This window comes from Sinocyclocheilus anshuiensis, unplaced genomic scaffold (genome assembly GCF_001515605.1).
Source record: "Sinocyclocheilus anshuiensis isolate Anshui unplaced genomic scaffold, SAMN03320099.WGS_v1.1 scaffold742, whole genome shotgun sequence".
NCBI classification, from domain to species: Eukaryota; Metazoa; Chordata; class Actinopteri; order Cypriniformes; family Cyprinidae; genus Sinocyclocheilus; species Sinocyclocheilus anshuiensis.
The window spans coordinates 291,993-316,434 of NW_015544169.1; the positions used below are offsets into that span (position 1 = coordinate 291,993).

Genomic DNA, 24,442 nt, shown 5'->3' on the forward strand with positions numbered 1-24,442 from the left:
GTTGGTTTTCACGAGACTCACCGGCGCATGCGCAGCGCTGACCTCATACGTCATCCGCCCGGAACTGCTTCTGTGTACAACTGCTGGCGCAAGCTACATTAAAGTGATTATTACGTTTTGAATATGGATATTTTTCTTACAAAAAACGCATCGATTCGCTACAGAAGGTCTTTGTTCACCCCCCGGAGCCGTGTGAGACACTTTTTTTTATGGATGGGCGATTTTTATTTCACTTCTTTTCGACTGAAGCAATGCAACACCCACTGACTGCAACGATAGAGCTTGAAAGATCAAAGACAATTTTTAATATAACTCCGACTGGATTCGTCTGAAAGAAGAAAGTCATATACACCTAGGATGCCTCGGGGGTGAGTAAAACGCAGCCTAATTTTCATTGTTGGGTGAACTAACCCTTTAAGATGTGGGAAAATGCCCTAAATATCACATCCTGTCTCTTACCTGGACTCTTGTCAAGGAAAAGGCAGCAATGTGTCTGCAGTATCCATGGTAACACCTGTGGCAGATGGAGAAATGAAGATGGAAATAGTACAATGGAGTAAATTTCACACACAGAGAACGAGACAATCAGTGAGTGGAGAGAAGAGGATGAACAGATGAGATAAACCATTTCACTCTGACAGGACAGGGGTCATGCTAACTCAACTTAATGGACTCATCGACCTCCTGACGGTTGCATGTGCCAAAAAATAAATAAAATAATAATACAAATTTAAAAAATCACATACTCCTCCACAATCCACATGGAGATCTTTAACTGCTCAACCCCCGGCATACACATATAATTACTATTCTAAACGTATTCTAATATCACACGAAGCACTGAGTTTATAATAGCCTATGTGAGCTACACATGACGTCATCACTGTTTAGCACTGGCAAAAGCAGGTGGCTTAAAAAATTAATTAAGACCATTTAAGACAGCAGAATCGCCTGTGGTCTTTTCAATGACACGTGAATCATTTCCATCCACTAAGTTCAAACGCTCTTGAATTGGCTATAGATCAGTCGAGCGGAACACTTATATTGATGATTAGAAGCCACTCTTTTATTTCCATCAACACCAGCTGCAATACCTTTTTCAGGGCTGACATTCTCCAGAGGCTCGTGGCATCGCTTCAGTCCTTCATGTGAATGCGGATGGTGTTCGTAAGCACACAGGAACGGGCAGGTGTGTATCAGTAGTCCATGGTTTTAATATACACACATGTGTTCAGCTGCAGTGCGCTCGCATCAGCAGAAACCCCGCAGACCCTCCGCATGATGCGCCTGGACGCTCCGCTCGCGCCTATAACGCACTGCTGCTTCTCTTATTACATACATTGCGTTATCACTACTTATTTCTTCATCTGATTAAAGAAACAAAAGTAAGCTTATGAAGACAGAAAGTGGCCATGGTGGAGACATTCAAATAAAGCGTCGTTGCATTAAATAACTTGACAACTTGTGAGGCGCTTCGTCCACTAGGGGGAGCTATAGATAGATAGATAGATAGATAGATAGATAGATAGATAGATAGATAGGACACTACGTAATTGTCCTAAACAGATTGTAAGTTTTCATTCATTTCATACAAACTGCAAATCATGTGAATAATTTTCTCAAAACAGTGCATGAAACTCATGATTTGTCATATCATCAGATGCACATGGTATATTTTCAATTGGCTCCAAACTAATAACTAAAAAACAAAGGAAACACTGTTTTTCTTTACACATTTATCATAATTGCTTATACTATAAAGGGGCAAATATATAAAGAGCAAGAAAGAATATGCAAAACAAATTGGGGAGGGGTAAAGAAAGAGGTGTAAGTCTAAAAGGTTGTGGAGTGGGTAGAGAAAGGGGTGTAATGAGAGAGAGAAGAAGAGTGTAACTGGTAGAAAGAGATGAGCAGAGAGGAGGATGTTAGAAAAAGAGAAAAGGAGGAGAGGGAAGAGAGATGAGTAGAGTGGAGGGTACTGGTGTAGTGGAAAGAGCAAGGGGAGAAACTGTAAGAATAAATGGACATAGAGGAAGTGGACAGCAGGGTGAAAGTACAGACACATTTCAAATGAAATCAGAGTTACCCAAATTGACCATGTAAGAAATCGTGGCCTCTCCTTTAGAGAATCTAAGAGTTTGACACACTTCTATATGTATAAATATCGTGCTTGTTGATCGTGTAGATTTGTAGTCCTGGGACAACTTCTGTTCTTTACATGTAAATGTCCAAACATTTTTCAGAATGGAAGTTTGAAACACAAGTTTATTTTGAATGGAACAAGAGCATTGTTGACATGGTGCACCAGAACAACATACCAGCCACAAAGGAAGAGGCTTGTGGAGATGTTGAGGCAGGAGCTTGTCAAGCATCGATTCAACCCTTTCACAATTGTTTCCCCCCAATGATGCAAGCACAGCAAGAATGTAGTGTAGATAAAATACAGTGCAGATGAAATTCTCTTCTAGATGTAAATGAAAGGCAAGATCAATAATTCAGCATAATTGATGTACAACAGCAAACACACACGCATGTGTGTGTATATATCCACCACAGCACTGTAAAAGACTGATCTCTAGTTAGAAGTGTTTGTTTGCAGTTCTTGCTGCTAAAGGTGGCACAACCAGATTTAATTTTAAGGGGCAATTAGTTTTTTCACATGGGTGATAGGTGTTGGATAACTACAGCACTTTTTATTTCATTCATATATATATATATATATATATATACACACACACTGTGTGCACAATTATTAGGCAAGTTGTATTTTTGAGGATTAATTTAGTTATTGTACAACTACAGTGCTCTTGGTCAATCCAAAATGTTAACAAACCCTCAAACCTTAACATTTAAGTAGTAAAAGTGAAGTTTTGGCGTTCTTAAGAGAATATCTACATGTACACCATTATTAGGCAACTATTAGTGTGCAGAATTATTAGCATATAAGTAGTACCGGTCAAGATAACTCGTAGTACCCGGATGAGCGGTGTGTTATTCAATTTGGCGGTTGTTATCTGGGAATAACATACCGCTGGATGGCGCGATTGACCAATCAGAATCAAGTATGTTGAAGAACTTTGCAATAAACTGCATTTTCAGATGTTAATCTACAGCTAAATATGTTCTATAGTCAATAGAAAACACATCTATTGATGTGCTTCATTTCACAGTAAAATTGAACTGTTTGGTTAAGACAGGCATGTATTTAGATTTCTGTGTTATGTGTTGCTTTGAGAGCAATTACTTTACTTTGGAGAAAAGTGTCAAATCGATTGAGAAAAACTGTAATTGAACATTCATTCATAATTATCTGGTATTTAATATGTGTTCTCAAAATGTTAACACAAAACTGTTATTTTACATAAAGTTTAATCAATTATGTAATTGATATTGATTAAACATAATTTATTATTTTACATAATTGATTAAACATTTAAAAAAAATAGTTTAATCAATTATGTAAAATCAATTATTTTACATAATTGATTAAACTTTTTTTTCTGAAATGTTTTAGTTGGAACACTCATCTAACATTTATTAAATGTTACTACTTGTTTAAAGGGATAGTTTACACAAACATGAAAATTGCCATCATTTACTCACCCTTACTCTTATGTAACCAAACAGTTTACGGTAGCCAGTGATTTTCATAGTATGAACAAAAATACTATGGAAGTTGTAGGGGAATTTACAGTTAAGACCCAAGGACCAGATATGATGAATAAAAACCAGGAGTCACAGATGTAGTCAACTAAAGAAAAATTACAGAAGAAAGTAGTTTGCAGTTTCATCAGCAGAAGTCAGCTTAAACACTTGTGAGGAGTTTGTAGGCTGCTCAATACAGCAGTGATTATACTCGTAAAAAAGGTCACTAACTACTGTACGTCATTGCTTTAGGTAAAATGATTCTGGTTGGTTGAAACCGATACACTTAGAAAATCTCCACACATGTACATAAATTATTATGGTGACAACCGATATCCAGTTTTAGGCGCAAAGTGGCCCACCAAAGACATATCAGCACTTCTAGCATCAGGTTGTCTGAAGATGTCCATTTCGTCCTGGGACTAGTTATTACACACATAGAGAGAATACGCAACATCTGCAAAATCGAGCGGCTCAGACTCCTACTCTTATCAGGTACTTTCCCAAAACATACAGATAGTGCTAGCAGTTTCTCAGAGACACAGAGAAGTTCAGACAATACTCAACTTTATTCTTTAATATCAAGGGATGGAAAACAAAGTGAATGTGTTAACTAGGAGTTGGTCACGTAGCTGAGGGGCCCTGATAACCTTTGTGACAGGCTGTCAAAATATATGTTAAGCATAGGAGTAAATATATGTTAAGCATATGGAGAGAACCTTCTGGAAAACAAGGAGACCACATTCTAGTAACAGAATACATGCCTAACTACTTTGAGTGAACTAAAATCTAAGAGGTTAAATACTGATTAATAACTTGATTAACAACCACTCAAAAGGATATGTATGGAAGCGTCCGTGGATTCCAGGATTTTACTCCTTCAAAGTCAATGGCTACCGTCAACTCTTTGGATATCAGCATTATTCAAAATATCTTCTATGGCATTCAACAGAAGAAAGTTTGGAACAAGCGGAAAGTTCAGAGAACACTCAAACGTAACATGATAAAATGGAATGTTATGGTTTAAAAAATAACTAAATAATGGACGCTTTGAATGTTCCGAGAACATTCAGAAATAATGTTTTCATAATTTTATAGGAACACTGGCAAAACATTCTTGGAATATATATTTTTTTAGCTGGGGTGTTAGGTGAGTAGGCGACTAGTGCTTCATTGCTGTCCGAAATGCATTCTGGGAAGATTTAAACTACAAATGTGATTTGATCATTTACCATTTACCTTTGAAGACACGTTTTTGACATGACAACGACAGATGTGATTACTGTAATTCCATTACAGTAATCCCATAAATTAGTTCATGCAGTTTGTACGTTTTAGTGGACTAAGACAATGAAAACTAAAATACTGAGATAGACATTCATAAAAGCACAGTCATTTCATGATAAGAAACATCTTCCTATTAAGTAAAAAAAATGACTTTATTGGATAAACACTGTTTATGTGACACTAATCAGTTTTGCAAACAGTAATGCTCTCAAGAACATTGTCACAGGTTATCATTTATGTTTATATGGGCAAATGAGACAATAATCAATATGAACTGTATAAAAAGCTTTAAAAACAAGCAAGACCTTCAAAAGGCATCAACAAATTAGTGTTACACTTAATATGCACATTCAACATTGGCAAAATGAACATGAATACAAAAAAATAAATATGAGAGAAAGACAATGATTTGAATACTAATTCCACTGAAAGAAGATGGGAATGTATAAGTTCACCAATTTACTTTTGATTCAAATATGTTTCTGTGGTCTGAGCAATTTGTACTTTTGTGTTAAAACTGACTACAATGGGAAAACCTGAATGTGTTTAGACACTCTAGACATTTTTTAGAGTTGAAACGGATTTGAACTGGGAGTTTGCGCTGTTCTATGAGCTCGGGATGCCACTGCCGATAGGAGGAGTGGAGAGCGGCGGCAGTAGGAGACTCTTGAGTTTCACTGACATGGCTGCAATCTCTGGGTCCTGAGTTTCATACATCTTCACCAGCCGGGCGAATTTGAGAACACCTGAAAGGCAAAACGCAGCAGTTGAAATGACAGCATTTTATTTGTGTTTGCATGCTTGCCCATTTAATCTCACCTTCTCCTTCATTGTTGAAGCCGTATGCTTTGATGACCTCCTGTTGGATCTGAGTGGCCACAGGAAGCACAAGCTGCAGCATCTTGCCCATGTCGTTGCAGGCGCTTTCTCTGGCTTCCTCCATGCGGGCTGCGTTCTCAGGCACAGAGAAAGCCTGGATCACCTCACTAAGAACAACTGCAATGGACGGGACAACAGTCTGGCTGAGTTTAAGTCAAGCCATGACTCCTGAGCATATGATTTAAGGACTGACGTCTCACCTCTCGCCTGCTCTACAGTGAGCGTGGGCTGCTGTGCCGGGGCAGAGGCCATGCTGGCTCACTCCACAGGGTAGATTCACTACCGATATCAGTAAAGGCATTTTTGAGGAATTAAACTGCTGCAGCATGTGATGATTTATGCATACACTACACAGCTTGACTGTTCCTCTTTCCCTGACAGAACACACTTTCAACATCAACACGGGGACACTGGCTGCTGCTTTGTGCCACCATTATGGGTATCAATACATACTGTATTTATAAAAATACATAAATAAACATAAGAAAAAGAAAAACTAAAAATGATTAGTATTGTGTTGTCTATCTGTAAATGGTAGGGTGACCAGACGTTCCTGTTTTCTGGGGACAGTCCCAGTTTTTGGTCTCCTGTCCCCGGAAATGTCGCTGTTTTGCTGCACGTTCAAAGCAGCCCGCAAATGTGCTGCAAATAATCTTGACCAACAAAGAGAAACGGTTACTGGTTTCAAGGTAGTCACAAACTAACTATGCATGTTAAAGTAAAGCAATACTATTTGAATGCACTATATATCAGGGCCTGAACAGGGTACGGGATCGTTTTAATTTCTACACACACTTCCTAAATATACCACATAGGTGAAGGTATAAAACAACTAAATAATTACACATGCAACAATTGCATTTGCTGAAAACACGCATTCAAATGTAGCCTTGAATGCAATTGGACTAATTTGGGATAGTAAAGATCCATTTCAAAAGCACAAACAATAAAATAACATTTGAATTGAAATTTTAAAAGTTGTCACAGAATATTGAGTAGTATGTGAAAAGATTAAATACAATTATTTGTTAAATAGTTTTGTTTATCACATGCTCACATAGTATTACATTTGCTATTTAAAGTGGTCGCAAATAAATGTGTGAATTTCTTTTACCTTTTTTAAATAAATCAAAATGTGAACTGTAAACAGGAAACATCAAATTAATTATAATAACAGTATATTGAGCACCCCCCAAAAAAAACGACCACATCAACCCCTTCATTCTGATTATAGGGCAAAGACGAAATACCCAATAAATAATACTTAAATATACTGAATAAATAGCTGCACAGATTGCTTGCAAGCAGCCTCAGCTTATATAGATTATTAGACATGTAATATTGATATTATTTGCTGTTGTTGTTATGAAGAATGAGAGCTCTGCTGGGTTCAGCTGTCATCTATCAGTGTATCGTTAGTTCCGCTTACCGCAAAACCACTGATTAACCATTCTTTCTGAGGTTCAGATGTAAATATATTAATATTGTATACCTAATATCTGAAATATTTCCATGTACTTACATCGATGATGCCTAATCACAGCCTCTCCTGTGACGCACACGCTTCCGGTGGGTACAGCCATAAAAGTGTCCGTGTGCAACTGCAACTCGTTTGATGAACCATAGAAGATGGCAATGAAACTATCAATAAAGTCATAAAATGGACGAGGCTTTGCGACCAGAACTCTCTTAATTGGTGGACCGCGACTGGTATAAATAATACTTCTCTTATTTAACTCTTCACTGTGTATTGCAGTTAAATTGCTCGTGAAGGTTGTACGTTAACATCCTTTGCGGAAATTGATGGGGGTTGTCACGTGATACCTGTTACTTTACTCAGCGCTAGTCAGCCTGGGCCAATAACAGTGGTCTGCGATTACAAGGATTCGTTGATTTTGTAGAGATGCGCACTTACTATTTCATGTATGTCTCGTATTATTCACTGGAATTGATCAACTTAAAAATAATTTTATGTGATAGTGTTTTCGTTTTTCAATATTGAGACAAAAAGAGTCACGAAATTGGAATTTAGCTGAATTAATTTAGCTTTTTGAGCCACCAAGCGCCCCCGCTGGAGGAAAAAAACATTTAGTGAGTGACAAACATTAGACAGAAGCATTTGCCGTCCGACCAGTGCAAAACTAATACGGAAGACAAGTCTGGTAAATATTAACACGTGACCGCAGGAGCGATTTCAACGCAGATTAACTACTCTGTACATTTTCCCTCTAATTACAGTTTTTCAGGTATGAAATATGGAGCGTAAGCTGTCTGAGTTCAGAGCCCGAAAGAAAGCCCAGACTGAAGCTAAGGAACCTGCTGGTCGTGTGATCCAGACTGAAACGAAAGCAATGAGCGCTGATTCTCCAGCAGTGTGTACTGACACACCAGAACAGAAGCCCAACACCTGCCTTCAGAGTCCACACACAGAGGTATGATCACACTTACTACTTAAAAAAAACAACAACAGCCATACGTAATTGGAAACGCACTGGAAACTGCCCATGTCGTTTTGCCTAATGAACCCAATCTAATATTTTCCTGTCATTTTAGGATCACAATCATCATTTGCTGAATACTACATGTGGTCGATGGCTTCAGAGTGTGGCTCTTACACATCTGACCCTGCTGAAAGTGCTGCTGTGGCTCGTGCTGCTGGGGCTTTTTTCGGAACTTGAGTTTGGCCTGCCATTTTTTCTCATATCGTTATTCTACTGGCTCTATGAGGGCCTTCGAAGCCCAAGAGCCCGACAACCTGGAGAAATGAGCGCGTATTCTGTGTTTAACCCTGATTGTCAACCCATCCTGGGAACTTTAACAGCCGAACAGCTGGAAGGGGAGATGGGATACAGGCCAGTGGCCAATAGATGAACGTGTATGATAGGAAGCAAACCTTGCTTAATTAGTAAAACAGTCTAAATGTGGATATGTAAAGTGCACTTGGGAAACTTGTTTGCATTATATTAATGTATCCTAGAATCTTCTTAAATGATTTACTTGTATTTACATTAATAAAATGCTTTTTTATTAATATATACACACATATATGCTTCCTTGTGAGTGGAGTGTGACTAAATAAATGACAGTTTATTCCCATCATGCATCCAACAAATTAGAATGAGTCACATAATTTTAGTCAACACTCCGCTATAGGCTCTCTTATCTAAACTAATTAATTCAGCTGAAATGTATTACTAAGAGACAGGACTTCCTCTTGGATTCACTTACGAAAAGATCAACTTCCAATAAAAGGTCAGAAATGAGACTCAATTTGATATTAGCTGGAGTACTATCATGCAACAGCTTCGTCAAGGATGACTATAAAATGAGTAGGCCTGCTGTGACCCATTTGAATCCATCTTTCTGTCAAGACTGCATTTATTTGAATTCATTTCTACAAAAGGATTCACAGTTGCATGTAACTGCATGTTTTCAGGTGTATTATATGCTCTGATTTAATTCAGTTTAGTCATTTGTCAGAAATCACAAATATACCTACTGATACCAAGCAGACTTAAATCGTTCACATTTTTAGGGAGCACTAATGGTTTTACTGAAATAGCTCTGAAGTAAAATAAAGTACATATAAAGTATGACTTTTATTGTTGACATTGACAGGAAAACTATGGGAGCTTGTAGAGCCATGGAATGAATGAATGTATAAATGCAACTTTTTACCTCCCAATTCAGACATTTCTTCTGGCAATTCTGAGAACAAAAAAACTCAGGATTGTGAGATATAAACTCAGAATTGCAAGAAAAAGCCACTTCATTTCAGGCTGCAAAGCAACAAAATGTGATTATTTTAAAAGGGGGGTGTGATTGATTCTTTTCTATAGCCACTGTATATCTCACAATTCTGTGTATAACTCACAATTCTGACTTTTTTTTCCTCAGAATTTGAAGAATAATAGAATTGTGAGATAAAGTATGTTTTGTTTTTTTTATCTCATGATGGAAACAAGCTTCCATAGAAAACTATCAGTTTTCTTCTTCACAAATATCATAATGCATTCCACAAATGATTAAAGGGTTAGTTCACCCCAAAATGCAAATTCTGTCATTAATTACTCGCCCTCATGTCGTTCCTAATCCATAAGACCTTCGTTCATCTGTGGAACACAAATTAATATATTTTTGATGGAATCTGAAAGCTCTCTGACCCTCCATAAACAGCAACGCAACTGAAATGTTCCCAGGTCCAGAAACATAGTAAGAACATCGGTAAAACAGTCCATGTGAATTTTGCGAAGCTACGAGAATACTTTTTGAGAGCAAAGAAAACAAAAATAACAATTTATTTAACAATTCTTCTCCCTCAAGTTACGTCTTCTGCCATTTTGGAGAGTACCCAAGAACGTAATCAGCGTTGTTTACGTTCGAGGGGGAAAGCATGTGCATGAACGTAATCAGCGTTGTTTATGCTTAGGGTAAAGCGTGCGTATGCGTTGTGATACTCTCCAAAATGGCGGAAGACAGTAACTCAGGGGAGAAGAATTGTTTAATAAAGTCGTTATTATTGTTTTCTTTGCGCACAAAAGGTATTCTCATAGCTTTGTAAAATTGAAGTTGAGCCACTTTTGTCACATGGACTGTTTTACCGATGTCCTTGCTACGTTTCTGGACCTGGGAACATTTCAGTTTGCTACTGTGTTATTGATAATTATTAAAGACTGTTGACTTAATCTTTTCAAATGTTCAGAAAATTCACCTACATTTAGATCTAATCTCAAACTTTTTTCCTTTTTCTTTTGCCTTTCCCTCTATATGGGTCACCACTGTTAGATACAAAGATAATGTGTCAAATATTATTATACATATGAACAAATATAGCATGAAAAAAAAAAATGAGACTAGTTAGCCAGAAGTGCTTAAATCTACACACAAAGAAATTAGATAGTTAAAATATAAATATAATAATACAATTATAAAAAAATATATATATATGAAAATATATAAAAATTAGTGGTGTCAAACGATTATTCGCATCCAAAATAAAAGTTTTTGTTTACATAATATATGTTTGTGTACTGTGTATATTTATTATGTATATATAAAGAAAGCGTGCGTATGCGTTGTGATACTCTCCAAAATGGCGGAAGACAGTAACTCAGGGGAGAAGAATTGTTTAATAAAGTCGTTATTATTGTTTTCTTTGCGCACAAAAGGTATTCTCATAGCTTTGTAAAATTGAAGTTGAGCCACTTTTGTCACATGGACTGTTTTACCGATGTCCTTGCTACGTTTCTGGACCTGGGAACATTTCAGTTGCGTTGCTGTCTATGGAGGGGCAGACAGCACTCAGATTCCATCAAAAATATCTTAATTTGTGTTCCGAAGATGAACGAAGGTCTTACGGGTTTGGAACGACATGAGGGTGAGTAATCAATGATAGAATTTTCGTTTTGGGGTGAACTAACCCTTTAATTTCAGTAAGATTTTTACTTATGTGAATTAAATGGTTTATGAAAAAAAAAAGTTTGGTCATTTACATCGCCTACACTACACTGTTATTTCAAATCCGTATGGGTATCTAAAGAATAATGACAACATTTTAGGTGGACTATTTCTTTAAAAAGAAAGCAACCCAGCGGGCACTAAGACCCTTCCTTTCAAGAACTACAAGACAAGCACAGTGTACACGACGGTACGACGTCTTCCTGTCCCACAGTGCAGCTGAACTCTGGAGCCCCGCTGGACACGGACTGCGATTAAAGTAAGAGCACAGAGCTATAGAGCCAACCCCCGAAACACTCACTTACTGCGAAATATCCGTCTGCACCATAGACTGTATAAAAACAGGTCTGCACCGCGACATTGCACACCAATAGCATATCGCCCAGGACTGCACAGTGAATTAACGCTAAGAACGAGTATACCATGATTAAAGAGTAAAGACGTATGTGTTTTATATAAGTGAGTGTGATGACAAAAATTAGAGGTTTGGGGACGAATGGTAAATTATTTTGAAAACTGTCTTGCATGCTAATTGCTCTTCAGACAATAATGTTCAGAGTCCATTTTAATACTTACTCATTAACCATCTATACAGTTCATGACTATTGTCAAAGTTGATGTGCTTTATCATTGTGTTCTGTGATCAAGTGAATACAAAAAAAATATATATATATATATATATATATCCTTTTTCTTTTGCCTTTCCCTCTATATGGGTCACCACTGTTAGATACAAAGATAATGTGTCAAATATTATTATATATGATCAATCTAGCATGAACTTTCATAAAAAAAAAAAAGTCAGATTAGCTGCATCTGTTTAATTGTTAAATCTCCAACAAATTCTTTACAGTTGATATATCATAGGTTGAGACAGAAAATATGAGAACCCCGATATAACAATATAAGAATTTTGTGCAAATCAGGTAAAATATGGCAGCAGGATATTCAGGATGATTTGACAATGGATATATATATATATATATATATATATAAATAACATTTCATAAATATGTTTGTGGTGACCAAAACAGGGAAACTTTATAAAAGATGAATATATCTTTATAAAGATGATAAAATAAAGAGAAAATCAAGTCAAAAATCTTAAGAATCACTGATACCAAAAATACATAACGGTAGTAAATCAATATTTTAAGTTTTATTTTGGCTAGAATCTCATTCCTCGTAATGTTCATATAATAGTGACTTGCACAACTTGTAGTCTTTTGACTTTTCCCCTGGTTATTTGCAGTAGGTGTGTCTTTCTGAGGTGTGTCTTTCTGTTTCAGCTGGTGTCATGGCGAACAGACCTGCAGTGCTGATGCAGCTGGTGGCTTCAGCCTACGCCGTGGCCGAAAAGGCTGGAACTATTGTCCAGAAAGTGCTTCAAAGTGGAGAGCTGGGTATCGTTGAAAAGGTATGGCAAGTAGAGGCATATTACCAACAAGGATGTTGATCCAAAAAACACTTGAGACGATCTCACCACACTTGAAAGGTCCTAAGCTCTTAACTTCCAATAAGACCCTAAAATCTGATTGGTTGAACAAATATGTTGATCCACTATTACTAACACGTCCTACTTGGTAAAAATCAAGGCTGATTTTGGCTTATGAGAAGATAACATTACTGTTAATGTAGTAATTAATTTAGGTGGTAAAATAGTTTTTACATATGCTTTTGACATTATGTTTTTGTAACCTGTGCTTTTGGCACAGTCAGGAGCCAATGATCTACAGACTCTGGCTGACAGGCTTGTTCAGAAGAGTATATGTGCATCCCTGTCGAAAAGCTTCCCTAAAGTCACTATCATCGGGGAGGAGGTACGTACGTCTCCTAATATGAAGACGCTCAGTCTGTGTTGGCTCCAACCAGTGGAACATTATATTTTAATTGAGATTTGTAATTTATTTGTGCAGGAATTACCAGCTGAGGCTGTTGAAGAGGACCTGATAGAGAACGGACAAAGCAGCCTAATTCTACAAAAATCTTGTCCGGATCAGTATGCCAGCCTGAAGGAGGAAGAGGTAAAGAGGAATAGGAAACAGAATATGGGCATAATGCTTACAACTGTGCTATAAATGTAGAATATACTATTTCTGAAATAAAAAGTAATATTTCATCTTTCTCAGCTGGTTGTGTGGGTGGACCCTCTTGATGGCACTAAAGAATATACAGAAGGTGAGCAGATAAACAGCTTTCAACATTTTATGTCACATGATAAAATGTCAGACAATAAATTACATCTCTTCCACTTCTATTCTTTGAGTTTTGGTCTTGTTCAGCTGAGACTGTAAACATAATTTTGCAATAAAGCACCTAGTATTAATATCTGTTTGGGGTGATGTGATCACAAGTGGTCAGCATTACATATAGGTGTAAACGAGGTCTGCATTATGTCATCTGATTACACAAACCACATTTATAATCCACATTTTATTTATATCCACCCATGTTCCACTCTGTCTTGTAGTGTTGTCACGGTACCAAAATATCAATAGTCAGTACCAATACCAGTAAAATTTCCAAGATTCTTGGTACCAATTTCTGTTCCATAGCAAAAACTATTGTAACTATTTTATTCTAATATTTTTTTTTATTTCACTATTTGAAAATAAACACAAAGTTCAGTCATGGATCTCTAGATGGCGCAGTCCAATATAGGTTCTAACTCAATCTGACATAATGACATCATTATTCACATGGCGCAGCTGATTGGTTTCTTTTTTTGCATCAGCAGCCAATGAGCTGCTCAACATTCAGATACTTGGCTAGTGCTTACTGTAGCAGTTACAGCGCGCTTCAGACACCCTCCACCTTCCCCAGCTCCACCTGTATAGATCTGCTATGGGGTAATGTCATGTATGCTATACATGGGGATTATTTCATATTAGTGGTGGCAAGATGAAGCTTTGAAGCTTCCAGCCAGATGTGTTGAAAAGTGGCTCATTTCTCAAGGCTTTGAATGCAAGCTAGGGACACCTGCTGGTCAGGAGTGTGACAGCGCCAAAATGTGTGCTACATGGTTAAAAAGGGCTTGATACATTAGCATATACAGCCATATAGTAAACAAACGATAGATAGATAGATAGATAGATAGACAGACAGACAGACAGACATACAGATAGTCAGACAGATACAGTAGACAGATAGATCTGCACTAGGGCTGCACGATTAATCGCATGCGATATTTAATTACAGAACCGGCTTTCTGACAAGATGCGCGTTAAATATCGCATGCGATTAATCGTGCAGCCCTAATCTGCTCTCAAACGAGGCTTCGAACTTCACCAGTGACATCACTTCAGTAAAACAATATAAGCCTCGATACAGAGCACTGTCTGGAAGTACTTGACGTTCTCGACACAAGCTTCAAAGCCTCAGTATCAGGCGTAACATCACTATTTCATATATGTTATATGTGCAGCAGCAGTATTTCTTACATGCTCACAGCAGCATGTCTGTGGATGTATTGGCAGTAGCAAGTCTCGGTACTTGCTCTGCCGCAGCGGCAGCAGCATAGCAGATCTATTTCACCAAGACTAAACATATTAACATTGCCATGTATACTACCATGCTAAACTCTCAGAGAGTTGTCATAACAGAAATATATTAAATGAATAAAATTAATTAGTTATTAATAACTATAAGTAATAAAAATAAATGGATTATATACAGTAAGCATGCAAAGAGTGGTCACTTTATAATCAATTAAGCTGAAAGCTGTCAGCTATCAGCATGCACTGAATTGACTTGGTACTCAGTACTACTGTACTGCGGAAAGGCTGGTATCCTTACGTTTTTAAAATTTAAGTATCGACTTAGTACCGAACTACCTGTACTTTTGACAACACTACTGTCAAGCACACAGATAAGGCTTTTAAAATATTCGTTGACGCGAGACAGATGGACTCAGTTGGCACATGCGTGAAACGTGGAGCTGTCTTTTTGAGCGCTCAATTACATACAAGTCTGCACAGACAGAAAAATCGAGCTGCACATAGACAGTGTGCGTGGACATCAGCAGACTGTGCTTATGTTAAAAATTGCGCACTGTCTGCGAAGCAGAGCAAAATGCGGACAAAAAAAGTGCACTTCAAATGCATTTGGATGTTTCTCAGACAGTGAAGGATAGCCTGTTCACTCACCTCTCAGCAACAGTCCAACTACAAGTGGTTAATTGTGGAGATTGAGGTTAATATTGGGTGTAAATGGCCTTGGCTGATCGAGTTGCTTGAGGCAGATGTCGATACCAGGTGTAAATGGGGCTTAAAGGTTTGGTCACATTTAATGTTGCTTGGCAAAATTTTGCGGGCCAAATCAATCATTTAAATAGGAATCCACGTGGCGTTATGTGTGAGAGTGAAAACTCCCCATGCAGATTTAGCTCATGTTCAAACTGGTCATGTGAATTTACTGCATTGACCAACAGAAAGCTGCTCGATTTGAAAGTGACTTCTGTGAAAGCTGTGCTTCATATTGTACATCACTACACTATTGAAAATTGACCTTTTTGCCTGTGAAATTTGGCTGAAATATTGTTAATATGACCACACCTTAAGACTTTTTCTTTTCTTTTCACACTAGTTAGTCCCACCCACAACATAATCTTTTTTTTTTCTTCTCAAAATCCAGATCAGATAGCAGTATGGCTTTTACTTTTGTTCCTGAACATTTCACTTTCAGTGAGGACACAATAATAGTTATTAATTACTAACAGTACACTTGCGTTGTGCCTAATTAGGTTGCAAGCATGTCCAATTCAGCTGAACAATGATGAATTTTTTTATCATTTGCATCTATCCCTCATTCCTATCTCTCTTAATTTTTTTGTCTAATAACTCTACCTCCACTTGACCTCCATTTGTTCAACACATCTGGTGCTGTCACATGGTGATCTGCTGTTTCCCCTATTTCTTTCTTTGTCTTTTCTCTCCTGTCTCTGTTGTAGCTGCAAGGGTTTTGTACAGCCCAGTTTACATACAGAAGCCAGAGCAGCCCTACAGAGCCCCTAATCGTACGGTGATTTAATTTTTTTTCCTTTTTGGGGCATGAGATGCCACTTTGAAATTAGACAAGTAGAAGGTTGATGTTAATCAGAAACAGCTGTTAAGTTGAGCATTTGCCATTTCTCATAGTTGACGAGCAATCATTGCATTGCATTTGTGCTCTTTGTTGCTTTTATCCAATGTTATCCAATGTACCTGTTAAAAAATCTATTTTCCTTCCATTGTTAGTTGCACTGTAAACCCTAACTAGTTCAGTTTACTTAAAAAAAAAAAAAAAAAAAAAAAAAAAAACCAGGTTTGGAAACCGATTGCCTTATTTTGGCAAAGTAAACTTAAAGGTAAAGCTAAAGTTAATTTAATAATCAGTTTAAAGTAAAGAAAGCAAACTCTTCCTGAGTAAATTAAGTAATAAATATCAAGTTAGTTTAATGTCATTTCTAGTTCACATACTCCAGGATATTTACTAATCTTACTTAATATGTAATAGTAAGATTACTTTATTAATTCCATTTAACTAACAGTGTTATTTTGTGTTCTGCAAACATCTTAAATGCTGTTATTCTCAACGTGGATTTAATCTGCCATTTTAAGCTATGGGGACTTAAAAACATTACGTGCTATCGGTTTCCACATTTTCTTCAAGTAAAGTGAACATATTTTTAGTAGTTCAACCAGTTCAAAAACTAATTTTTGGGTGAACTAGACTAACCCTTTAATTCAAAGTGTGCAATGCTGACAAGTTTGTTTGTGATCAGTCAACACAAATTCATCAATTTAAGGCATTTACATCACCAATTTCAGTAATCAATTGTTTCACAAAAGACAAATATAGCATCTACTGCAAAATTACAAAGAGTATACCCAGAACCTTTTATAATTTTTCATAACCTGACCTATATTCTCATTGAATAAAACAAAATGATGAGTGCAGAAAATTCAATAATACTTACGAAGCACATCCTGTAAAATTCCTCTGGGTCTTCCTCCAGGATGACTGGAAGACCCTGAAGTACTGGAGTGCAAACCTCAGATGACTATGAAAAAGAAGAGACAGGCTGAGGATAACAATCATTAAGCAAATCATGATTTAAAGACGACAGCTATTGATATTCCTATTGATAAAGGAATACCTTTTAATCAACTTGAAAATTTCAGAAGTGCAGAGTCCGTGTCCAATGCTGCGCAGAACTCAGATCCGAGATATGCGATTGAATTCTGCAAAGATCTAAGAACAAACATGGAGTGGCTATTAATATTCGAAGACCATCCATAAAACACTCTGGGTATTGAAAAGGAAAAAAAAAAAACAGGTTTTGAAGAGGGAAATTACTTTTTTTTTCACTGAAAAGTCATCAAGGGCATTAAATTAAAAAACACATTTGTATTAAATTAAAAGTCTTTGAAAGGACACTGAACTTTCTTGTTACTCCTCAAATGAGTATGCAAATGGGAAAAAAATCTGACTCATCATATGGCTTAGTTAAAGGAGTAGTTTGCCCAAAAATAAAAAAATTGCTGTAAATTTACTCACCCTCAGGCCATCCAAGATGTCAGTGACTATGTTTCTTCAGCAGAACAGCAAAGAAGATTTATAGCTGAAACTGTGGCCCTTGGTGATTAATAAAATGCAAGTCACAGGCTGCCCATTTTTGGAGGGGGAAAAAACATATCAAGGAATACAAAACTAATACCTGTTGCTCCTGACGATATATTGAGGTCTTATCAAGCAAAATGATCGGTCTGTGGAAGAAATTTTCTACATTCATCTTGAATTTATCTAAGTAGATCCTCTCTGCAATGTAAAAACAAATGTAAGTAATGGCAGTTTTGTCACAAACATGGCACTTGAAACAAACACAATCTAAAGCATGCTCTTAACTTACATTTCCACTGCACAGCAGTCATCAACTGGTATTCTAAAATAATAATAAAAAAAGTGTTATTCCATCAATCAAAAATCAGTGAACACTGAACAAACAAAACCAAATGCATAGAACAGTTTTTTTTGTCTTATGTAATGTAAATGGAAACATCTGGTATTTTAAAACTAAGACTGTTAACTTGTATTTAAATAAGTTTTAATGTTGTATATGCTCTGCTTGAGGAGGTGGGGTGATGGGGTCTCCTAAAACTTGCTGACAATCTCAGATGCCTTGTCCAATGCCTTGTCCAAATACCCACTTGTGGTCTTTGCACTTGACCACTTGACTAATTATATGACATATTTCCTGTATTTGGCCCAAGTGTTCAAGTAAGGATGAAGACCACAAGTGTGTGTTGAACTTTATTACTTGATGGGACACACTTATAGTGTTGTAAAAATGCAAGTGTTTACATAGCGTTATTTTAATTTAAATTTTAAATACTTTGCATTTTAAAATCAACTTCTAAATGTCTGTTCAGTCAGTAGTCGCTATAACATGACAGAATTTAATTTAATTTCTAATTAAGTGATAAAAAGTTGCAAATGTTTACAAAATAAATACTACTCATCTTTACACCAGTAAAACGTGCAACACTTTGTTTTTCTACCAAATTATATGTAATATCTATTTATTGTATTAATATCTAACTTACACTGGAAAGGTTTCCGTTACCTCTCGCGCGATATCGGCAAAAAGTCTCAGGATTTATTTCCAGAACATGATGCATGATGGGATACACTAAGCATCGAATAGCGCTCCGGAGTGGTATTCGAGATAGTTGTGGATTTAGTGTGCGTTAAGGGCGCTGTGCTTTGGCGTTTTTAAAACCTGGAACGCCTGTTGTTTCGTACTGCCTGCAGATTACCGTAATTATCATAATAAGCACACATACTATTTTCTTCGCAACCGGCTTGACTGCAGTTTAGCACTCATAGTTGCGTTCAAATAGGCCATGTCAAGTTAAAAGGAGTTATTTTATTATTTTAAAAGAACCGGTCTGAAGATGTAGCGGTCTTTTCCATCCGTTTGTCCTTTGACTGGATTGTGCGCTCTCTAGCGTGAATACGGCCGTGTCTCTGAGCTCCTGATTCAAAAGTGCCGCGTCCAGAATCAGATATCCTACAGCAGTGATCCTCAAATCTGGCCCACGAGATCCACTTTCCTGCAGAGTTTAGCTCTAACCCTAACCAAACACACCTGAGCATGCTAATCAATGTCTTCAGGATCATTAGAAAATCACAGGTAGGTGAGTTTGATCAGGGTTGGAGCTAAACTCTGCAGCGCATTGGCCCTCCAGAGCAAGATTTGAGGAACCCTGTCCTACAGTATATGCCAAGCGCTTATGAAAACTATTCCGTAACAATCACAGTCACAACATTAAAAACGAGCTCCCCATTTGACATGTTTTGTTGACTTCTCATTGAATTTTGAATTCTGCAAAACGTCACGTGACGCATACGCGTCGGTTCAAATTACTTCTATTCTCGTGACTATGACTAGCAAACAATTGATAACATAGTAATTAATAGACAAGCAGGCAGCTAATTTTACAGATATGAAGCAGACATTAACTAGTTTGAACAGAAATCGCTTCAAATAATGCGCAGGGGTCAAAACGTGTTCGAGTTCTTCACATGGGCTAAGAAGTTCCACAAAACAGCAAGCAACAAATTGCACAAAACCTAGCAAGGACTAGCAAGCAAAAAATCAGAAAACGAGACTTAAAAGCTTTTACCTTGATTTGACCAAAGCAGATCCTCTGCACGTTGAATCCTCAGTCGGTGTGCTTCTGTGCTGTGTGCGTGCGGGAGGGGCAATTGCCACTCAGTACGCATGCGTAACAGCATGTCTTGAACATTTTGAGTAACTTTACTTAAATTGCGTTAGTTATGGGAACTATCTGTTCTAATATTTCAGCAACAATTTAAAATTTGTAGTAAACTCAACATTTTGGTTAAAATCAAGTAAACGTACTAGTATTTCTATAGTAAGGAATACTATTTGGTTTTACAGTGTGGTATTTGGTTGTTTATTCAACTTTATAAATTACCACCACTTTATTGGACAAATGCATTATCAGGGATGCAAAGAATTATGAGAGAATGAAAGATGGAATGGGTAGGGACATGTTGCAGACCTGGCTTGAACCTGCATTACCAGCATGCGTGTGTTCACACTTGTGTTCTGTTCTCTTGGTTCTTTTGATCCGGACCACAAAAGAACACAATACTTTATTCCTGGTTTGCTTAGGGTTCACACTGTCATTTTTTTACACCAAGCCTAAAGATACAAACTAAAGGCATAAAGATATGGTCACAACCTGACTGAACAACTGTTATGACATATATTTTGCAACGGCACTTATAATTGTGTAAAGGAGTTAAAACAGTGGCAGGAATTTCTCCGCTGCACAAATGTAGATCTTCTGCAAGATGCCAGTTCCAGTGCCTGTACCGAATTCTAATGGGTTTTGGTTCATTTAGATGCCTCAAGTCCGTGTTGTGTTCATATTTCTAGTAAACTGCACTAGAGTTCATTTGGAAGTGTACCAAGACCCCCTGAAAAGATGGGTCTTTGGTCCGCTTGTTTGGTGTGCACCAAGGTTTGGAGGGCAGCATACACAGTTGTTGAATTGCACCAGAGTTTGTTTAATTGAATCAAACCTGCCAAGTGTGAACACTTCCAAAGGCAGGGGTGTCCAGTCCTGCTCCTGGAGGGCGACTATCCTTCAGAGTTTAGCTCCAATAAAACACACCTGAACCAGCTAATCAAGGTCTTACTAGGTATACTAGAAACTTCCAGGCAGGTGTGTTGAGGCAGTTTGGAGCTAAACTCTCCAGGACAGTGGCCCTCCAGGACTGAGTTTGGACACCCCTGTCCTAAGGTGCCGAACCTTGACGCACACCAAACAAGCAGACCGAGACCCACCTTTTTAGGGGGTATCGGTCTGCTTGTTTGGTATGCACCAAAGTTCGGATGGCAGCATTCACCTTATTCAAATGAACCACATTAATGGCGTAATTGCACCTGAGTTTGTTTAATTGAACCATACTTGTCAAGTGTGAACACACCCTAAGGTCTTACCCATACAGTGCCATATACATTTACAAGAGCATAGTGGGGTTAACAATATTTTAATGTTGGAGCTGACTAATACTTTTTATAATGTTGTTTGTGTGCCATTTTATTGCAGGGCTCTTGGATCATGTGACCGTACTAATAGGCATTGCTTATGGAGGGACAGCCATTGCTGGAGTCATCAATCAACCCTTCTACAACTACCAGGTCCAACCAGTTGGTCACTCACACATGCTACACTATATTTGGTAGAGGCTGGGATTGGCTGACCTGTTTTTTTTTTTTCTCTGTTCATTCAGATGGGGGCTGGTGCTTCTTTGGGCAGAACATTATGGGGAGTACTGGGTTTGGGCGCATTTGGGTTTCAACTCCAGGAAGTCCCAGATGGTAAAAGAATCATCACTACTACACGGTCCCATAGCAATAAACTTGTGATCGACGCAGTGCAAGCCATGGAGCCTCATGATGTCATCAGAGTGGGAGGGGCTGGGAATAAGGTGGGTCACAGCCTTTGATTTGACTGAGTCAGTACTGGCGTAGAAGAAAACTAATTACATTTTGATTCTGGCCCTGGTAGATCATCCAGCTGGTGGAGGGAAAGGCCTCTGCTTATGTGTTTGCCAGTCCAGGATGTAAAAAGTGGGACACATGTGCACCTGAAGCAATTCTGCACGCAGTTGGAGGTGACAGTCATTTTTTGCACATACATTCTTGAAAATGCACTTGATATTTAAGATAAATATATACATTTTATGTTGTTTTTCATGTACAGGCAAACTGACAGACATGCATGGTAATGCATACACATATGATGCCAATGTGAAGCACATGAACTCTGCTGGAGTGCTAGCAGCACTGAGGAATCATGAGTACTATTTAAGCAGAGTGCCACAGGCTGTCCTACAGGCTCTTCCTTCTAACTGAACCATTACAAGATATGAAGTCGTACTCTAAACCGTTGTGCCTCAAAGCTGATATGTCCTTGCCATAAAATCTTCATTCATATAAAAACAAAGATGATTTAGTACCGTTTTTATTTTAACTTTTATTATTTCTTCGATTTAACTTAACTAAAATTTAAAATAGTTAATTATTTACTGAGGACATTCACAATATGTTTTGATCCATTTTCATTAGGGGACCAATTTACATGTTTCTTAATGTTTATTATAATATAGCATGCAGGTCATTTAACTCAAAATATATTATACATTTATATATAGATGTCCTACTGCATATACATGGTAATGGTCTTAACCATTAAAGTTTTTTTAATTCTATGTTTGTCCATTATTCTGGCTGTCTACACTTTTAGAGAATAGGAGAACATGAATTCTTGTCTGACAGCATTTATTATTGTCTTTACATACTACTGTCTTACAGCATTGTAGGTAAACAGAAGATGCATTGGAGTTAAACATTCAGAATAGTAACACTTAAAACCAGTGTTTTGTGTTTTCATTGCTATAGCTAGGTATTACATTTAAAATTATTTATGTTCAACTTCATTGTGTTGAAAGTTGCATGAGGAAAGTCTGCACTACCCTGCTACTGTGAAATGTATTTTCCATTTAAGGGTATTTGACCGTTTTGCATCACCAACCATAACCAAAACATTACACCTGACACAACAGAAGTGCATTAATAAAATTAAATGGTTGACAACCAGGATTGATTATGCAGCTATATTTGCAATATTTAGTTTAAAGTCTTCCTATATCTACTTATAAACCAATTTGATTGAAAACAAGACCAAAAGTTGGATGAGAAATAATCTTTATTTTAAATAATAGACTTCTTTATTGAAGCATCATTGTAATGAAATGTCCAAAAACACTTGAAAATGTGCCATGAAAACAACAACAACAAAAAAGTGCTAATCATATTTTTAGTAATGCATGATATGAAAAAGGCTTACCCGAGGTGTAATGCTGTCAGAAGCGTCTTTCCATATTCGATAAGCAGACCCGATGGCAGCTTACAGGCCATCTGTTCAGCAGTTCCAAGACATGGAGACTTAAAGACACAGTTCACCCGAAAAACATTCTCATCGTTCACTGACAGCTTGTGTTGTTCCAAACCTGCATGTGGAACACAGAAGGATAAATGTTGATAAATGTACTGGCCAGTGTACTCCACATGATGTAAGTGAATGGAGATCCAGCCAGTCAAGCTCCAAAATGAACAAAAGATAAGTAAATAAATCAAATAAAATTAGAAGCTACATAATATGACTTAGATCTACATCCCAAGTCCTCTGAAGTGATACAATAGCCATATACAAAAAAAAAACATCCAAATTTAAGTCACTATCTACTTTGAATCTAAAGAGAACTGGTCACATCAAGGATGTCATATCTTAAATGTGACATATTTGAACTGATTGTGGACAGCAGATGACTGTCAATGAATAAATTAAATATCACTGTTCAGTGAAAGTAATTACGCGAAAGTGAAGTGACGTGTGGCGTCCCATACTCGGAATTTGTGCTCTGCATTTAACCATCCAAGTGTGAACACACACCTGGAGCAGTGGGCGTGAACACACACCCAGAGCAAACTACACCACCCGGGGAACAGTTGGGGTTTCGGTGCCTTGCTCAAGGGTCTCACCTCAGTCGTGGTATTGAAGGTGGAGAGAGCGCTGGTTATTCACTCCCCCCACCTACAATCCCTGCCAGACCTGAGACTCAAACCCACGACTTTCGGGTTACAAGTCTGACTCTCTATCCATTAGGCCACGACTGCCCTAATATTATATGACTCCTATGTACAGCACGAGTCATTTTATGGCTAAATACTTTAAAATAATTTACTTCTGTAACAGCCCAGATCCCCATCACTTTCATTATGTGGAAAAGAGAAGCCAGTACATTATTCCAAATTTCTCTTTTAGCAGGGCTGTACAGTGCGACATATATGTCGCACGTGCTACAAAAAAACTGGTCTGTGCGATGAATAAATTTACCACTGTAGCACGGGTGCGATACAATTTTGCATGTTCATAACACAGCCGCTTAATAGTGTGAAGTGATTTCGTTGTGCTTGTTTGTGTGTGTGAGATTGATTATACTTGGTAGTTAGGGGTGTGCGATATGACAATTTTTGAATGTCTCCACGATCTGCTTTTGAAGAAATATCGTTGTATCGTGCTACAGCGTGCAT

At 37.5% G+C, this 24,442-nt stretch overlaps 4 protein-coding genes and 1 long non-coding RNA gene across 11 annotated transcripts in view; 2 read left to right on the plus strand and 3 right to left on the minus strand.

Moving 5' to 3' along the window:
• Positions 1-1,229, minus strand: part of dlgap2b (discs, large (Drosophila) homolog-associated protein 2b) — an 89,657-nt gene extending 88,428 nt beyond the window's left edge. Inside the window, exons 1-2 of the mRNA XM_016496098.1 lie at positions 1,095-1,229; positions 460-514 (exon numbers count right to left, since the gene is read on the minus strand). Coding sequence (XP_016351584.1) covers positions 460-514; positions 1,095-1,112 — 73 coding nt within the window. The 5' untranslated portion in view covers positions 1,113-1,229. The remainder of the gene's footprint in view (positions 1-459; positions 515-1,094) is intronic.
• Positions 1,230-5,077: 3,848 nt separating this feature from the next.
• On the minus strand, positions 5,078-7,412 carry grcc10 (gene rich cluster, C10 gene). The gene is made up of 4 exons (XM_016496112.1): positions 7,334-7,412; positions 6,012-6,090; positions 5,752-5,928; positions 5,078-5,678 (listed from the first exon to the last, which is right to left on the minus strand). Exons 2-4 carry the CDS (start codon positions 6,061-6,063, stop codon positions 5,539-5,541), a joined length of 369 nt encoding a protein of 122 aa, XP_016351598.1. The 5' UTR covers positions 6,064-6,090; positions 7,334-7,412; the 3' UTR covers positions 5,078-5,538.
• A 29-nt stretch (positions 7,413-7,441) lies between these two features.
• Positions 7,442-9,226, plus strand: LOC107695983 (SAYSvFN domain-containing protein 1-like). Of its 3 annotated transcripts, none has more exons than XM_016496109.1 (3): positions 7,442-7,521; positions 8,050-8,243; positions 8,365-9,225. In XM_016496109.1, the coding sequence occupies exons 2-3, from the start codon at positions 8,067-8,069 to the stop codon at positions 8,680-8,682; spliced, it is 495 nt and encodes a 164-aa protein (XP_016351595.1). In that variant the 5' UTR covers positions 7,442-7,521; positions 8,050-8,066; the 3' UTR covers positions 8,683-9,225. The 3 variants fall into 3 exon arrangements, with proteins under 3 accessions (XP_016351595.1, XP_016351597.1, XP_016351596.1); XM_016496111.1 differs by lacking the exon at positions 7,442-7,521 and adding an exon at positions 7,627-7,964 and having other exon boundaries at positions 8,045-8,243; positions 8,365-9,226; XM_016496110.1 differs by lacking the exon at positions 7,442-7,521 and adding an exon at positions 7,628-7,973.
• A 2,222-nt stretch (positions 9,227-11,448) lies between these two features.
• On the plus strand, positions 11,449-23,713 carry LOC107695986 (3'(2'),5'-bisphosphate nucleotidase 1-like). 4 transcript variants are annotated; one of them, XM_016496116.1, is made up of 10 exons: positions 11,449-11,527; positions 12,558-12,685; positions 12,984-13,088; positions 13,185-13,292; positions 13,398-13,446; positions 16,217-16,282; positions 21,393-21,493; positions 21,577-21,774; positions 21,855-21,960; positions 22,050-23,713. In XM_016496116.1, exons 2-10 carry the CDS (start codon positions 12,566-12,568, stop codon positions 22,199-22,201), a joined length of 1,005 nt encoding a protein of 334 aa, XP_016351602.1. In that variant the 5' UTR covers positions 11,449-11,527; positions 12,558-12,565; the 3' UTR covers positions 22,202-23,713. The 4 variants fall into 4 exon arrangements, with proteins under 4 accessions (XP_016351602.1, XP_016351604.1, XP_016351605.1 ...); XM_016496118.1 differs by having other exon boundaries at positions 21,393-21,484; XM_016496119.1 differs by lacking the exon at positions 16,217-16,282.
• On the minus strand, positions 17,144-20,009 carry LOC107695987 (uncharacterized). Of its 2 annotated transcripts, XR_001635049.1 has the most exons (6): positions 19,935-20,009; positions 18,158-18,190; positions 17,966-18,066; positions 17,806-17,883; positions 17,405-17,499; positions 17,144-17,308 (listed from the first exon to the last, which is right to left on the minus strand). It is a non-coding gene; the product is annotated as an uncharacterized LOC107695987 (long non-coding RNA). The 2 variants fall into 2 exon arrangements; XR_001635048.1 differs by having other exon boundaries at positions 17,806-18,066.
• Positions 23,714-24,442: the final 729 nt, after the last annotated feature.

Bases quoted from the DNA above. Each gene is read 5' to 3' on its own strand.
- grcc10 (XM_016496112.1), bottom strand. From the start codon at position 6,063: ATGGCCTCTGCCCCGGCACAGCAGCCCACGCTCACTGTAGAGCAGGCG. The intron at 5,929-6,011 runs GTGAGACGTCAG...CGTCCATTGCAG, and splicing joins CACTGTAGAGCAGGCGAGAG to TTGTTCTTAGTGAGGTGATC. The intron at 5,679-5,751 runs GTGAGATTAAAT...TTTGCCTTTCAG, and splicing joins CTTCAACAATGAAGGAGAAG to GTGTTCTCAAATTCGCCCGG.
- LOC107695983 (XM_016496109.1), top strand. From the start codon at position 8,067: ATGGAGCGTAAGCTGTCTGAGTTCAGAGCCCGAAAGAAAGCCCAGACT. The intron at 8,244-8,364 runs GTATGATCACAC...CTGTCATTTTAG, and splicing joins TTCAGAGTCCACACACAGAG to GATCACAATCATCATTTGCT.
- LOC107695986 (XM_016496116.1), top strand. From the start codon at position 12,566: ATGGCGAACAGACCTGCAGTGCTGATGCAGCTGGTGGCTTCAGCCTAC. The intron at 13,293-13,397 runs GTAAAGAGGAAT...CATCTTTCTCAG, and splicing joins CCAGCCTGAAGGAGGAAGAG to CTGGTTGTGTGGGTGGACCC. The intron at 21,961-22,049 runs GTGACAGTCATT...TTTCATGTACAG, and splicing joins AATTCTGCACGCAGTTGGAG to GCAAACTGACAGACATGCAT.